Source organism: Idiotropiscis lumnitzeri, chromosome 5 (assembly GCF_059441095.1).
Source record: "Idiotropiscis lumnitzeri isolate Australia: NSW breed Sydney's pygmy pipehorse chromosome 5, RoL_Ilum_1.0, whole genome shotgun sequence".
NCBI classification, from domain to species: Eukaryota; Metazoa; Chordata; class Actinopteri; order Syngnathiformes; family Syngnathidae; genus Idiotropiscis; species Idiotropiscis lumnitzeri.
The window spans coordinates 10,492,184-10,508,570 of record NC_142395.1 but is presented as its reverse complement, the minus strand read 5'-3'; the positions used below and the strand labels follow the sequence as shown (position 1 = coordinate 10,508,570).

The window sequence follows — 16,387 nt, the reverse complement described above, 5'->3', positions numbered from 1 at the left end:
GTTTTGTATGCTCCTAGTCCCTACTAAATATTTAGAATAACTGCACCAGGGGGAGACCAATGGTGAAGAATTTTCAAATATAGCGTCACAATTTGACAATAAATTATTTCATTATTGATGTTATTGAAATAAATGGTACTTCAAATTAAACCTAATCTTCACCCAAAAATAAAAAATAAAAAAGGAAACGATCCAAGAAAAAACAATTAGGCACTGAAAAATAAAAAACTGAAGACACTGAAAATCAGTGCCAACAATGTATTTATAATTTCTTGTCTACAATGTATGTATTTCTTGTCTTCCCTTGTCATTTCTCCTTTTTGCTTTACAACAGCAACCTTCAGGTGGTGTATATATTGTTTATAGTAAAACTTAACCTTGTTCACAATTTTATATGTAAGCTGTGGATGTTTAAAAATGACAAATGTTTTCGCACGTTTTCACACGAAAAGGGTAATGCCTTTTCTATGATTAAAAGAAAAACATCTCAAATCCATTTTTTCAATAGTCGAAAGTTTCCCACGGTTTCGATGCGTAAACATGATTTGATTCGCGCGGCGGGGAGTTTGAAGACGATCACGTGACCAGACGGAGGCCCCTGAGGCTTGAAGCTTAGTCACGAGCCGCACAGGTTCACCATATTGACACTAATTAGCAAGTCGCCCTCTTCATAAACATGTCCTTTTATTACACTTTCTTGTTCTTCTCGATTCTTTCGGAGTAGCTCAGTTGACACAATGGCCTTTTCTCTGGTGAGTGTTCGAGCTACATGGAAAATGTCAATTTGACGTGTCTCCCCAGTGTCTTCATTACATTATTATGGGAGCTTGTGTTCTATCCTTTCTGGCGGAAATTGACATTGAGTGTTAAAGCGTGATGTCGTCTTGAAATTGGACATGAAAGAAGGGTATGGTTTGTGTTCGGCACAGAGAAACGACCCCCGCAGACCCGCCAGCCCCAACTCGAACTCTCCGGCCTTGTCGACTTGTAGCAACGCGGACATCTTCCGCAGAATGAACACCATGCTGGGCAACGCTTTGGATCTGACCGGCGTGTGCACCACTCCCAACAATACCAAGAGCAAGGCGGACTTGCTGTGTGGTAACGTCTCTTCTTCAGTCACAACGGCTCTCATAGTGCGGCCATTTAATTGACAAGCCTTCTCGACGTTTCACTCGAAAGGTTGAAACGCTTCGAGTCACACTTGTGAATTGATCCCACTTAGGCGCATTTTTTTGTATTCGACACACATAATTGGCGTCTTTAATTAACTGTGCTAAAATTGTATTTACTCTCTCAACCAATTGATAGGCCATGCCAACAAATTGAATGATTTAAGAATTTTTGTCCATTCTCTATATCCAGTACTAACCCTCGAGTTATCATTTCTCACACTCTAGCAAGGTAGACTAGCTAAGACTTCTTATCAAGAGTACTCTTAACTTAAGAGTAATGGAACTGAAGTTAAAGTAAAAAAAAAAAAAACCCTTGTAATTCTACCAATTGTTACTTTAGAGGAAATAAGTATTCACTGAAGAAAAACTAATCAAATACAGAATAAATGCTTAGTAGCTTCAGATGTTTAATTTGCTTGAAAAAAACGTGAAAATTCAGCCCTTGTCAAATGACTGACTAAAACAAATGCTTAAATTCTTTATAATTAAACAATGGATTTTTTTCGCATTCTTCAGGCGGTTTATGAAAGGAAAATCGTATTCTAATGGTATTCTATTAATGGGCTCATGCGACTGGGAATGTCCATTTTCAACGGGAAGCAACATTTTATTCCTCAGGAAAATTATATTATCTTGCATTTTCAATTTTATGAATTTGTTTTGGAAGAATCAATACAAAACTAGGGAATTCAAAAAACTCCTCCTGTAATGAGCACTATGGTGGCCCTCCTTGCCGCCTGCCATGTTTTGGGATTGTAATCAGGGACCGATTACAATTTGTGCATTCAAAGTCATCGTAAATGTGTTGGCAATTAATGAGACCAACCAGCCTGAAAATATGTGGATGTCTTTCTTGAGGTCCGCTTCAACGTCTGAAAACATCACAAAACAATTAGCCTTTCCATGTCTGATTTAAAGCCTAATCCCATTCCTTCCTTTTAACCCTAAATATTTGGTCTTTCCCCGTAACTCTTCTTTGGGGAGATGAAGACGGTGTTAAAAAAAATCCCCCTAGGAATTTGGAGCGGCAGCAGACAGCAATTTATTTTTTTCCGCATCTTCCAACTTCGAGGATGTTGGACTGTCATTATCATCGTATCATTAGTATGCAGATCAATTTGTCACTGCATCCAGAAGCACAGTGTTCTGTTAATTCACTCTGACACTATTTAAGACAGCTCTTTCATAAACATTTACCAACAAATTAAAATCACGGCAAATAAAATCTCAATCAGAAATCCCTTTATTGTCGCCGATGCTGTGCCTCTGTTGGTGCCAATAAGAACAAGTGTCATTATGAAAATTCGTCACCAGGCGGTCTTGCTCATTTGGTTCATGCAAATGGCGAGCTGTTACCGGCCAGGATGGCCAAGTGGTCTAAGGCGCCGCGTTCAGGACCCAGTCTCCCCAGGAGGCCTGGGTTCGAATCTCGAATTACCCCATTGTGGGACTAATAAAGGGATTATTATTATTATTATTATTATTATTATTATTATTTACTCAGAACACGTAATGGTACCAAAGTATAGAACGTCTAACATGACCAATGAGTGTCAACCACAATAAAAATCAATAAATATTACTTGCTCATATGCTTTTTCTTTTTGCTCGCCATTGTTTTTGCATGTTGCCGTGGAGCCGGACTCTTGTCGTCTAAGAAGGTCGAGGTCTGTCTTATTGCTGCCGGGCCCTTATCTTTGACACTACCCCTGTTCACAGCAAATCGGGATTCTGCTTGGTTCTTGTGAATGCGTTTCAAGGGGGAAGGGACAAGATTTGGGATTGGGCCTTAAACAAGAATGGGGAAATGAGCAGCTTGTATGCTGTTTCTGAGATGTCTTGTTTACTTTAATGTCACCAAGATATGCAAACGGAGTGCGTTCTGACAGGCTTTTTTTTTAAGGTTAATTGTTCGTAGGTCGTTATTAGATTTTAAAACAGATGCGTAAGATTTACTTTTTTTTTCACAAAGGGAAATCTAGGGCTGGCACTCCGTCACTCATCCGAAAGTTGTGTCCATGGTGACCACACTTTGAGCTTTGTTCCTCTGATATTTTTTATTTTTTTTTTATTTATTTTTTTTTTTCAAAGAATGTCCATCCATTCATTTTCGGCAACGCATAGATAGCCTCACTAGGGTCACATGGTGGATTTTTCAAAGCCAAACTTTGAAAGCTCACCAAGAAATTGCTACCGGGTTGACTCTCCCGAACCGGAGCCGAAAAGCAGTGAGTTTAAAAAAAAAAAAAAAAAGTCTCCAGGGCTTGTCAATGAGGGGCATGTCCACCCCAATTGACGCGGCAGACGCGAACGTACGCGTCAGTCGTATGTCTGGATGGGAAGAATTTAATTAGATTTTGTTTTGTAGACCTTGTCTGTTTAGCGGCTAAATGTTATTTGCTGCCTTCAGCCGTTCTGTTACTTTTGAGTCTATCAGCCTTGTGAAGAAGTGAGATGTCATTTTACTATTCCCATATGACATTTTGGTGTTCTTAGAAGTTTTGTAAAATAAATACTTGGACGTAAAAGTTGGAAACCCTGGAAAATTTGTTCAGTTTAGTTACAGTTATTAGAATTAATTTCAGACGAAAGGTACTGGTTGGTGTCTGTTTAGTTCAAGTTAATATAAAGTCATAACTTATTCATTTATTTTTTTAAATGAAAGCATGTCGCAACTTGGCTAATAATTAAGCTTCTGGTCATCATGGCATCAACAGATCATATGTGAAAAGCTGATTCATGCTGCATTACTAGTTTAACAGCATTGCATCACTATTTTTGGGGTACCAAATGTAAGATTTGCTAAGTTTTTGCATCAACACAATTTCTCTTCCTGGAGTGTATCATTTCCATGGACAATATGCTTCTGCGACTAGTTGCAGTTAAAGGCTTTGCGTTGTTCTTTGAGAATCCTCAAACTATTTATTAAACACCAATGAACAAAAGTATAGTGACTCCAGAGTCAAAGCTGCGCTTGGCAGTTGCTGAATCAGGGCTGGAGCTGGTGTTTGGATTCCCTCCAGAGAGCAAAAAGGGAGGAGCTGTTGCACATTGCTGTGATGTTTCCCTTTCTTTCTTCTTTAAACAGCTGATCAGTCAGCTGCTGTCTTGTAGTCAACTATTTTTTTGTTTGCATTGTGAAAGAACAACCTGGGAGAATTTAAGTTGTCTGATTTGGAACATCTCTTCTTTTTGAGCCGCCTTCAAGTCTGAATACTTTTAAGCTTGCTGAGTCATGATGCTTGCGTGCCTGAGCTGCCTCCCCCTCCCTCGCTGCCTTGATCAGCTGGCTCAGGGAACGGGCTAGAGAGTCAGCGGTAGCCGCAGCAACATCGATGGTCCTCCGCTGCCTGATACTTCCTTTTCCACCAGAGAAGAGGGTACCAAGCAACCACCCCTTAGCTCCAGCGGTTTTTTTCTTTCCAAAGGTGGCAGCGAGGTGGGGGTGGCTGATGTCATTATTATGGGAGTGTGAGTGCATCAGCAGCCATGTCACATGCTGCTAGGTGGGTCAGTCATGCAGATGGAGATGCATGGCACACGCACGGGGCGCAGAGGCAGCAGGTTAGCTCCCTCGTCATCCAGGGTAGGGCTGAAAACGGTCGGTGCGCTCTGCTGTGGCTGTGAGGGGATTCTCGTGGCTCTCTAACACTCTCTCCCTTCTTTTTCTGTCACCCGAATCTCAACCTGTAAAGAGTCTGACCTGGCTGCGGTGGGCAGCAGGAGGATGCTCTTCGCCAACTGTGATGGCATGCCTGACATGCAGCCGTCCCGGGTCCCGCCAAGTGTGGCTGACTTGGGCCTGGGCCTCCAGTCTCTCCGTTTGTCTGGCTGGGACAGACCTTGGAGCAGCCATGAGACTGAGTCACTCTCCTCACCCTCCCAGGTTCAGACCAGCTCACCCTCAAGTAAGTACTGTACAAGCTTTGTTTTCCATCTTACAGTGGGCTCCCAGCCGAAACCAGACACTTAAGTACATGGAGTAGATTTGGTGTTGAACTTAACATTTGCTGAGATGTGATAGGGATAGGAAGGGCAGAAGTGTCGCCACAAACTGTAGCATCACAGGATGATGTGGCACTTTTGCTTTGCCTCTTCTCTGGTCACAAACAATCCAGGAAGCATTATATATCTGTTAACTTAATCAGTGAGCTATTGTTTTTACAACTTGCAATTGGATTACCTTTCAGACTATGCACAATTTCAACTGGTTTACCGACAAATTTCATACATCACTGGTTTGAACCTGGGGACAGAACATTAAATGTCTTCCACTGACTTACAACTACAATTGACCCGCTTGTACTGCTGAAATGGCATCACTGCTCATTCCGACATAACTACGTATCAAGGTTAAAACTGGGCTGACAAAATGGGACAGTGCTTGTACCCCTCCCCTCACATCAAGGAGCTAACATTGCAATTGGCAACATGGCCGCGATATGAAGAAATGCTCTGTTGGTTTAAACTTAAATGGGTTGGCCATCAATAAGCATGAATCAAGTGAAACTCGGATAAATTTCAGTTTTGCTGGAATAGTTTGGATTTTGAGAATGTCAGTGCTAAATTTGAATTCATAGTGCGGAAGAAGCACGCCCCAAGGAAGACAGATGTAAAATGTGTGCCCGCTGGGTGTACCTTTTGTCAGGCTCACCACTGGGTGGCCGCGGCGTTGACTCTGGCAATGCGCCAGGCCCTTCCAGTAGATCTCTTTAACTGCGGCACCTTCCGAGACCCCGTGGTGGCACCAGTCGCTCTTTGTAGAGTTGGCATTTCTGCCCAGACCCACCTGCAACTAGCCTTATGCTATGCTCAGACCAAATGCAGGGTGAGCCTTCCGTCTCTTTACTTGCTGTGTCATTCGCCCACACCAAATTAGGATAGGAGCCATGGCGTTGCTTGGTAGACCACTATTGGACAGCCTTTCCGCAGGACAGGAAAAGGGCGTAACCAAATTTGTGTACTTCTTTCCTGGGATTGCTGCCAAAAACAAGTTGTCACGAAAGTGTATAGTGGAGAAAGACCCAAAATAAGTGCTCAGGTGTCCTTTTCTTCATGTACTTCTCCAGTGCTGAGCATCCTGAACACTCCTTTGAGCGGCATCCTTGGAAAGCCACCAGCCTACCTACCCTCAGAGTCCATGAGCATGACCGCAGACTTCCTGGAGAAGTTCCCTGCCATGGGTCGCATGGCCAACCGTTTGGACTCGAGCTGCTTTTTGGACTCGCGCTCCAGCAGCCCTGAAGACTCTGAGACGAGTGGCTTCAGCTCTGGTTCTGACCACCTCTGTGATGTGCTGGTATGTGGAGCCACACTTGTATAGTTCACAAGTTGGGTCTATTGCACACAGGATTTTATTTTTCTAACTCTTAAAAGATGATCTGTTACAGACCTCACACAAGAGAGAAGAGAAAATACTTTTCGTAGTTTTGGTCATGTGGTGTGCACCGATCTTAAAGCCCGTATCTCACATAGCTGCAAATGTTTGCAAGTATTTATTTTTTTAATTGTTTTACTTGTGTGCAAAATTAGGAAGAACACCGTTGTATAGTAAAAAAAAAAATCAAATGTTTTAAAACATTTTGACAATACAGGGTACAGTTCAGACTTTAAATTTCATTAAGAGCAGTGTATAATACTGCTTCTGAAGTTGGCTTCATCACAGCTCTAATTAGATGATGCTAGGATGCCTTGTTTGCCAGTTAAATTGCCAACTTCTAAAGTGGATTTTTGGCTTGAATTGAAGTATTAAACCCAGTACAGTGGACTACTTTTTTGTATATATATTATTTTTATATATGAAACAATATATATTTTTTTGTAATTATTTAACCTCGAGGTGCGGTTCAGGCGGAGTTAAATGGCAAAACCAGGGGAGCCTTTTGAGCCAAAACCGCACGCAAACTCGTCTCAGAGGAGTGACGTCATCTGCTGGCTTTTATTGACTGCTGCTTGATGACGTCGCTTATGTGCGACACACAACTCCGAGATGAATGACCTTTTTGCTGTGAACGGCCGTGCACTAATATCGAAATAAATTCATTTAAAATAAATTCCAAATGGTTTCATCAATGTTAAATATTTTGTGTTTTTATTTCGTTCACAATGTTTTCCAAGTTTATTTTTTTCGTGAGCTAAAATAACCTTGGTCTGTGCGCCCACGTAGGGTTTTTTTTCGTTCTGTTATGGTTCTTTCAATGTTGAAAAGTTCGAGACATTCCAAAACACCCATGTTTCTGAAGAGAGCTAGTGGTCGCGTTGTAAGATGGCAAGAAAACTCTTAATTTGGAAGTGCTTGTCCCGGGAACCTACTACGACTGTTTCCCAACAAAGAGTATGCGTGCCCCAAAGGGTATACGAGCCCATTGCAGGGGTACGTGCAAACATTTAATCATGTTATTTCCAAGATAGGTAAATATTCTGTCATTTTGTAAGCAATCAAATAAAATGGTATTGGAGCGCTAAAACTCGTTTCCTCAGTGACACTTAAACCTGTGGCACAGCCGCTCCACTATCACAGCTGCTGCATGTCAACTCAAGTGTCTGATTAAAGTTCAGATGACTGAAAATCAAACTTCTGTAGTGGGTTTGTATTGTGCTCGGTGTATTGTTTCTGATAGTTGGTTTATGTAGATTTATTTTCAAAACAACGTATTCAAATTGGGGTTGCGAATTAAATAGTTTGGTACTTAAAAAAATGGTTTTCCATTTGTTAATCAGTTAAATTCTACTTCAAAATAAGCACAAATGAGTGAGTAGTCATGGTCTGACAAAAAGGTTTTGGGGTACATGACTAAAGTTTGGGAGCTACTTCACCGCTACACGATAATGACATCAGGTAGAACATGTTTGTTTATGGCCGTTTCCTTATTCTGTCACGGCACTTAATTTTAATAGTGTTCTTTTTTGTGTGTTATTGTGGGGCATAAATATTGACCATGTTTAAGGTGAGGCTGACAACCGGCTCAAATTCACTCAACGCACTTCAGACCCCAGGATAATCTGATAAGACTAAAGGGGTTTGTTGTTTTTGGTCAGAAAGGGGCAAAATCTGTAAAACGGCCCTTTTTTTTGTGAACTTGTTGCAGACCTCACACAAGACATTTTAGACTGCACCTTTTACAGACTTGGCTCAGTATTGTTGCAGTTTGTCCAAGCAATTCCATAAAGCCCAAATGAACTTTGTCCTTTACCAATGCCTTCCACTTGATGAGTATCTTTACACAAATTGAAATAAAATGCAGATGATTAGTATATGTTTGGGAAAAAATGGCTATGATCTCTTTTCCTTCAGTCCTCCCTGCGGATTTCGCCTCCCCTCTCTTACGCATCAAACATTCAAAAGGATCTGCTGCGGCTGGGCTCCCGTCTGGACCCCCAGGACGCAAGCTCTCCTCTCACCCCGCCATCCAGCGCCAGCCCGGCCTCTTCTGCTCTTTCTCGACGCTGGCGCACTGGCTCTCCGTGGCCCGGTGTGGACATGCTGGACCAAACGGATGAAACATTTAGCATTGAGAGAGAAGCGCGCCTGCATAGACAGGCTGCAGGTAAGCATACGTAAAACAGGTTGTGGAAACTATGAATTGCAAGAACCTTTTCTGTCTTTGCTCTAAGCTGTGAATGAAGCTACCTTCACCTGGAGTGGTCAGCTGCCTCCCAGAAACAACAAGGATCCCCTCTACTCCTGCAAGGTCTTTCTTGGTGGTGTGCCCTGGGACATCACAGAAGGTAACTGTTAGCATGCATGGATGGGTGTTAAATTAGTTTTAGTTACTTGGTTTGATTGACACATTTCTGCCTCAAAACTAATCATTTTAAAATCATATTTGTTATGCTGGGACACTTCTGTTTACACCACACTCTGTCAATGGAGACTGCCTTGGACGAATAAACAAAAAGGCAAATAACATGTCCAAAGTTTTGGGTCGCTTTAAATTAAAAGGACAATTAGTGTTTTAACTCCTGAAAGGCCACAGTTTATCATAAAGTTTAAAATGGCTTTCATTTAACCAGGATTCTAGTCTCAAAAATAAAATTGTCAACACCTGCGGGCATTAGCGGCACACTAAAGCTGAGATGTTTCTTTGGTGCAAACTTTTTTTTTTTGCAGAGAGTGAGCAAGAGAGTCTAATAACGGAGTCTAATAACGGATGTTTCATACCCTGCCGAGATGGCCATTATTGACCGTACTGATGACCACTCTATTTCAAGCTCAGTAGCAGTAGGTCTTAAATGTAAAATTACAATTGGGACTTTTTGCAGTGTTTATGGAATTGTCCAAAGATGTCTAAATATGTTTAATTAAAGAAGTTGGTGCAATACAGATGTTGTGCACTTTGTTTGCTACAAGTTAAAGCAATTGACATTTTAGAAACATAATTTCACAACTCTGTAGTTTGCGCCCAAGCTTTGTGAATGCAGTGCAATTTGATTCTGGTTGTTTCAATAGGCTTTTTATTGACCACATTAGGCATTTCAACCACATTCTGGAACTTTTATTGCTGATCTTAATTCTAAGGAGTTTGCCACAAGTGTCCTTATTATCCAGCCTTGTTTCTAGCTGGACTGATCAACACCTTCAGTGGCTATGGCCCTCTGACTGTGGAGTGGCCTGGTAAGGATGGAAAGCACCCTCGCTGTCCTCCTAAAGGTAATGTGGCCAAAGGTAATGACAAGTGGGTAGGCCATTTTTTATTTGACCTCTTTACTGGTTTTAGGGTTGCACTATGGTGGACACATGGGCTTGCTAGTGAGTTGATGAGTAAGTGAATGAGTCTTGGATGCAACGTGGTGGACAGGACAATAACAAATTCTCATTTTCATTTGGGATTTTATTTTTTTTGAGAGAGGGAAAATACTGACATTCTGTACTTGAGTAGAAATGCAAATTCTGTGAAAGTACTCATTTAAAGAATTAAAATGCTGTATTTTAAATGTGCTGCTCAATGCAAATTGTAATTAGACGCTTTCTGAGGCGATGGAGGGGGCACTGTGCTGTAGGACTCTGAATATATCGCCATGTATTTCTATTGGTCTATCGATACATATTGAAGATAAGGACCCGAATAAAGTGCTCTGGATTTAAGTAATTTTATTTTTACATGCTTAACCTTTTAATAAGGGGTCAAAGCAACTATGAAAAAATCTAACTGGTCAATACAAAATTAAAAAACTCAGTTTTAAACCTAATGTGCATAAGGCATGCCACAAATGATTATTTTGGTAGTCGACTAATCATTAACGGTAATTTTGGTTTAATTTAACCTTAATCTAAAACATTTTGCTTTTCTTCACTAGTATACATTAATGTAAGGTACAAAGAAAAAAATATTTGTGAATATTAGGAGGAACATGCATTCTTTTCTTTTTTGCGGAATAACATGTTGCATACTGCAACAAACTTGTGTTTTATTTTTGTGACGCCAATGAGGGCTTAGGCAAATCTGTTCTGTTACTTTGAGTACTGGTATTTCCCAGTTGATGAAGGCATAACTCAGTTAGTTAGACCGCGTATAAGATCTTTCTCCTTCAATGTCACACATGGACAAACACACTGTTTGTTGTTAATAAACGTGAGTTCGTCGACTAATGCCGCCTCAAGTTAGCAGGTGACCGCATGCAATGCCTCATGTGATTGGCAGAGTCCGGAAACTGCCAGGGCAGTTTTTTCTTCTAGATCAATGCATTTTAATCAATGTCATGTATTAAAAACGTTATTACCCCATTTTGAAAATGTACATATACTGGCGTTTGAATACTTGAAAGTATTGAAGGGGGGTCTACTCAAGTACAGTACAGAGTTATTTGTGCTTTACTTCCCATCTGTTATTCAGTTCACTGGTGTTCTAGCTAATCTCATTTAATTGGTTGAACAAGGTTTGTCAAATGTCATCTGTTCTACATGGCAAAACAAACCTGTAACTGTTGATGTCACAAGAATTGCAGTTTGTACAAAGGTAAATTGTTGCATAAGTGTTCTTGAATCTATTGCCATTGTGATATGTACCTTCTTAAAACAAGGGTGTCAAACTCATTTTTGTCACGGGCCACATTGTAGGGTCGTTATGACGATGTAAACAAATGTTTAATCTAATTTTATTACGTGCAAGACGCAACAAATTAATTGTTCAGCCACCTCGGCAGTGGATATGGCCTTCATGCTCTTGATAACACTTTGGTCTGAGGGTGAATCTTGGACTCGCTGTCAGAGGTCTAGTTGTAGTTCATTTGAAGGTTGGTTCTTTTTATACATGCCCACTAATTGATAGATCACAGGTGGGGCTGTAACCTTGGATTGGGTGCATCATATGACAAGGCGACGACCTTTTTTTCTTTCTTTTCTTTGCAAATCAGAATCAGTGGTCTTACTAAGCTGTGAACTTTAAGTTACAGTTATAACAAGATAATGCTTGCAATATATCAATATTATTTGACAATTTAAAATTTTGCTACATATTTTAGCACGCGTCAAAAGTTGACATACTTCGTTTGCTTTCGCAGGCCACATAAAATATGTGGCGGGCCTGATCTCGCCCCCATGCCTTGAGTTTGACACTAGTTCTAAATGGTCTTCTGCGTTGACGTGGACTAATGGTTTGTTTTTCTTGTAGGCTACGTCTACCTGGTTTTTGAGAATGAGAAATCTGTGCGGGCTTTGCTCCACGCCTGCTCTCAGGACCCGTATCACCCAGAGGATAACAGGGAGTACTACTTCAAAATGTCTAGTCGAAGAATGCGTTGCAAGGATGTGAGTACAAACTTGACAATTTTCAGTATTTTGCTATCTTTTAGGACCACTGTTATTTCTGGAGCAAAAACACAGTTAACATTGCTTTACAGTGCTCTAGTGCTGTTCTTAAATTCCGGCACAAGGTATTTTGTAACAATGCATGCCCAATATGCAAGTGTCTCCACAATATATGGTTTAAATAGTGAATCCGCCATTGGTGTAAGTGAAATTAACAGACACTAGCCAATCAAAGGCAGAGTAGGACTTGTCCCGTCTGGAAAGGATAAATTTAGATGCACTTCCCGCTCATAATCCTCAAGGATGAAATGTGGTGAGGGCACATCTTTACTGGAGAAAGTGTGAAAAACAAATGGCACTGAGCATGGGGCAATGAAGTTGTTCTGATTTCATTTGATCATGCAGGCATACCTAATGTTGTGACGGATGAATTGTTGCCTTGCATTTGAATGACCAACTGGGGAGTGAAGCTTCTTGTAAAGGCTGTGTAGCTTTTTAAAAATGACTGCCAAATGTTGTGACTCCAGGTGCAAGTTATTCCCTGGGTCATCTCGGACAGCAACTACGTGCGCTCCCCTGCTCAGCGTTTGGACCCCAGCAAGACTGTGTTTGTGGGTGCACTGCATGGCATGCTTAATGCAGAAGCGCTGGCAAGCATCATGAACGATCTGTTTGGAGGCGTCATGTATGCCGGCATTGACACAGACAAACACAAATATCCCATAGGTAAGACCAAACATCCATGTTCTTAATTCCTCTATCCTGCCAAAATGAAGAGCTATTTTCCGTCTTGATGAAAATGGAAGAAAAGTGAATTTCAAATCAATTGAGTGTCAGTGTATGCACAGTGGGACAAATAAGTATGTGAACACTTAAGAATTCATTTTCTGCGTAAATGGTCAAGATGTGGTCTAATCAACAAAATCAGATTGTACGGCCTTGAGCTATTAACAAATCATCCCAGGAATCTCATGCAACTACAAATTTTGTCAAGAGGAATGGTCGAAAATTCTTCAGGCTATTCTGATCTTGAAGTACATGGAAACTTTTTGTCGAGGTTATTGCTGCCAAATGAGGTGGGGCCAGTTATAAAATTAACAATTAATCTTTTCCGCTCTCCATTTATTAAAAATGAGACCAATTGTATCACTGCACAAATTTAAGCAGACTTCGATTTGGTGGTTTTTGACAATTTATGCAAAAATGTATTCCGAAGTGCTTTTTCCTCACGCTTTGATGGTGAATTTACAGCTGAGTTTGATTATACGCTCATGAATGTTTGGGGAGGAGGGGGGGGGGGAGACGCATTTAGACTTTTTCACAAGCGTCACAGGCTTGCAAGACTTGTATGACGCATACAAATGCTATATAATCAATAACCTTCACTGCGAAAGCTGCATTGCTGCCTTTTCAACATGAAGAGACTATCTAAATACAGATTTCGATGCATTTGTGTGTAGGTTTCATTTAAAAACTGTTACATCTATGACGTGGAGAACTTGAAAGGAGTTTTGGGAGTTAAATGGATTGTGACCAGGGTTGTTTTTGTTTTCCACTTCTCCTTGCAAAAATTGACATTTTCACTGTAATTATAGTTTTGTAAAAGTCTAATGTAGTTTCATTTTCTTTCATGACCCAAAATGTTTCCTTTTATTTTTTCCTCCTTTGCTATAATAAGCTGAGCATTTTTGTCATCTAAAACCTTTGAACAAAGGATGGACTGCATGATCAGATGCCGTTCTATAACGCATTGGTTGAGTCTGCTCAAACATTTAATGTGGCGCCGGAGGCAAGAAATTTCTATTGTACCATATTGTATACATACACTTAAAATAATAAAATAAATTGTCTCATTTTTAGTTAAGTTGTCACCCAAATTCATAAATGCAATATCCTTAATTTTAAGTCAATGTAAAATGTATGTTCAAGGTGTTTTTCGGTTTCTCACACATAAATGCGTTTTTCCGCAGACCCCTGATTCTATGGCGCCTTTGGGGTCTGCCTACATGGCCAAATGCGGGAGCCTACCCACTTTAAAAGTAACTACAATTGACACAAAATAGTTCTGGCTGTATAGTGCCGGAGATGCATAACTGCACCTTGTGTCCTGCTACAGCCTCCTGCATGACACGCTGCAGGCTTGGCTTTTATTTAGACCTGCTGTTCGGTAGTCAATGAAGTCAAACTCTGAGTCGTCATTTGTAGGTTTAATGCAAAGGGACAAATCTTGTCTTTGAAGTTTGTGTTGTTGTGTTGTACACAGGCTCTGGACGTGTGACTTTTAACAATCAACGAAGTTACCTGAAGGCAGTGTGCGCAGCCTTCGTGGAGATCAAAAGCCCCAAGTTTACTAAGAAGGTACCACAAACGGTCTGCCAAATTTGGTCAAAGTCACATCCAAACGCTTTTTTTCCCTTCAGGTCCAGATTGATCCCTATCTGGAAGACTCAATGTGTCAAGTTTGCCTCCGCCAAGCCGGGCCTTTCTTCTGCAGAGACCAGGTCAGCTTTCTTCCAAAATAAAAGCATTGGTTTAGTGCTCATCAAAGTGATATTGGAATACCCCAGCTGAAAATATCGTGTGTATGCATGCAGGCGTGCTTCAAGTACTACTGCCGCTCGTGCTGGCACTGGCAGCATTCCATGGACATCCTGAGCAACCACAGGCCTCTCATGCGCAACCAGAAGAACAAAGACTCCAGCTAGGAGGGGCCCAGAGTCAGCGCCCCCCCAAGGGGCCAGGCTGCAGAGCATGAGTCGGCCGGATGGCCGTCTGTGTGAAGGGCGGAGCACTGGGGGTATCACTGTTGGAAATGTTCACTTTTTGCACTTGCTCTATTTTTGCTGTTCACAGTTGGTACTATGCACCCTGACCTTGTTAGGAGAGACAAGGGACCGTTCACTTTTCCAGCATTTTCTCAAACAATTGAATCAGATGAAGGTTTGGAAGTGGAGGAAAATGCCTTCTCTCCCCCCCTTTTTTTTTTTCTTTGGTTTACATGTTGCATAGTGAAGAGCAGTCACGCAAGTCTCATTGCCGTTCATTGGCAAACGCCATACAGTGCCTTTAAATTTTTAGTTTCCCCCCCAGTTGGCGTGTTTTTTTTTTTTTTTGTTTTCTTTTTTTTTTCCCTGCCCCCAGCACAAGCCAACTGGTGTTTCTTACTTTGGGAGTTGAATGTTGGGCTTCATTTAACCAGTCGCATTTCAGACTTTTACGCAGTTTTTTACTAATTTGTACACACAACGGTTTTAAGTCATGACATGAGAAATTTGAACAGAATTCTACCTGGTGGCTGTTTTGGAGAAAACACTTTTTTATTTCCCCCAATCCAGTACATTTTTTTGTTTTTCTAACCACCCCGACCGCTTTTTAATTTGCCCTGCCAGATTTCAACATGATGGGCACAGTTTGGATATCCCACCTAACTCGCTTTGTTGCAGTTGTATTATTAAATGTGGGTTCCAGTAGTGCTGCATACTGCTTAAACTGGTCATCCATTGTTTGAATCAAAAAACCTTGAATGTTTTTTTTTTTGCACTTTTTTAATTTTCACTTGTGGAGAGGTGGCAGTGGTTTTAATCACCTTAGTACATTGGTAGGAGGATGCGGTTGTGATGGAGCTGCTTACCTCCTGTTGAATGTTGGAACTTCCACTTTGTTGATCAAATAGTCCACCCAGACCTTGAGTAGACTCCCAAGACACACTTTGTAAGCCTAGTCTGCCTTCCTTTTGCGGTTGGATGTGATTGCATAAGCTGTGTGCCAAAGACTGTCGTTCCTCTCAATATTAATTTCCTTCCACCTAGCTGCTTTTTACAGTTTGCAAAGTCTACCTCATTGTGGTCTGCCAAGTTTGCTGCTTACAGTTGTGGAGTATGTTCAGATTGGGCACAATAAAGGTGTTTAAGCATTAAGATTCAGTGTGGACAATTATTGGAAGGCCATACAAATAAACGAACATTCTCTTGGATGAATAGTCAAAATTCATCCGATTTGACTTGACCGCCAAAGGAAATTATGGATTTCCTGTAGAACTTGTGGTAGTCATTTGTTGGGCTGTTTTGCAAATGTAAGGTTAAAATGTCAATGCTATGAGTTTGTCTATGACAAGTCAAAATGGAACACAAATTTAATTTTTTACAGCAATCCCAATTTTTGCATGATTTTGAGTATCGGCCAATACAATCCCCATGCAATACTTTGTATTGCAATTAAGAAAAAGACCACATCCAAATAATAAGTTAGTGATGATAAAGCGGTCCACAAAATGGATGGATCTTAATTTTTAATATGTAAAGTTATCCTAAGATGCATTTTTCATGGCTGAGGTGGATGTGGTTCAAATAAAGCAAATGACTTAAATTTGAAAAAAAAAAAAACATACATGCATATATAGTGGTTTGCCGAAATATTAATTCCCATGAGCAATACTCAATGCCTCATCACAACAATGGAAATGTTT

At 40.8% G+C, this 16,387-nt stretch overlaps 1 protein-coding gene across 6 annotated transcripts; it reads left to right on the top strand.

The window, feature by feature from the left end:
- The first annotated feature begins 594 nt into the window (after positions 1-594).
- Positions 595-15,839, top strand: LOC148336884 (cytoplasmic polyadenylation element-binding protein 1-like). 6 transcript variants are annotated; one of them, XM_088296546.1, is made up of 12 exons: positions 595-752; positions 930-1,101; positions 4,871-5,083; positions 6,245-6,474; positions 8,470-8,722; positions 8,790-8,903; positions 9,736-9,825; positions 11,786-11,922; positions 12,450-12,648; positions 14,186-14,280; positions 14,343-14,423; positions 14,517-15,839. In XM_088296546.1, exons 1-12 carry the CDS (start codon positions 738-740, stop codon positions 14,625-14,627), a joined length of 1,710 nt encoding a protein of 569 aa, XP_088152672.1. In that variant the 5' UTR covers positions 595-737; the 3' UTR covers positions 14,628-15,839. The 6 variants fall into 6 exon arrangements, with proteins under 6 accessions (XP_088152672.1, XP_088152670.1, XP_088152671.1 ...); XM_088296544.1 differs by having other exon boundaries at positions 9,736-9,840; XM_088296545.1 differs by having other exon boundaries at positions 9,724-9,825.
- Positions 15,840-16,387: the final 548 nt, after the last annotated feature.

Bases quoted from the DNA above. Each gene is read 5' to 3' on its own strand.
- LOC148336884 (XM_088296543.1), top strand. The intron at 14,281-14,342 runs GTACCACAAACG...TTTTCCCTTCAG, and splicing joins GCCCCAAGTTTACTAAGAAG to GTCCAGATTGATCCCTATCT. The intron at 14,424-14,516 runs GTCAGCTTTCTT...GTATGCATGCAG, and splicing joins CTTTCTTCTGCAGAGACCAG to GCGTGCTTCAAGTACTACTG.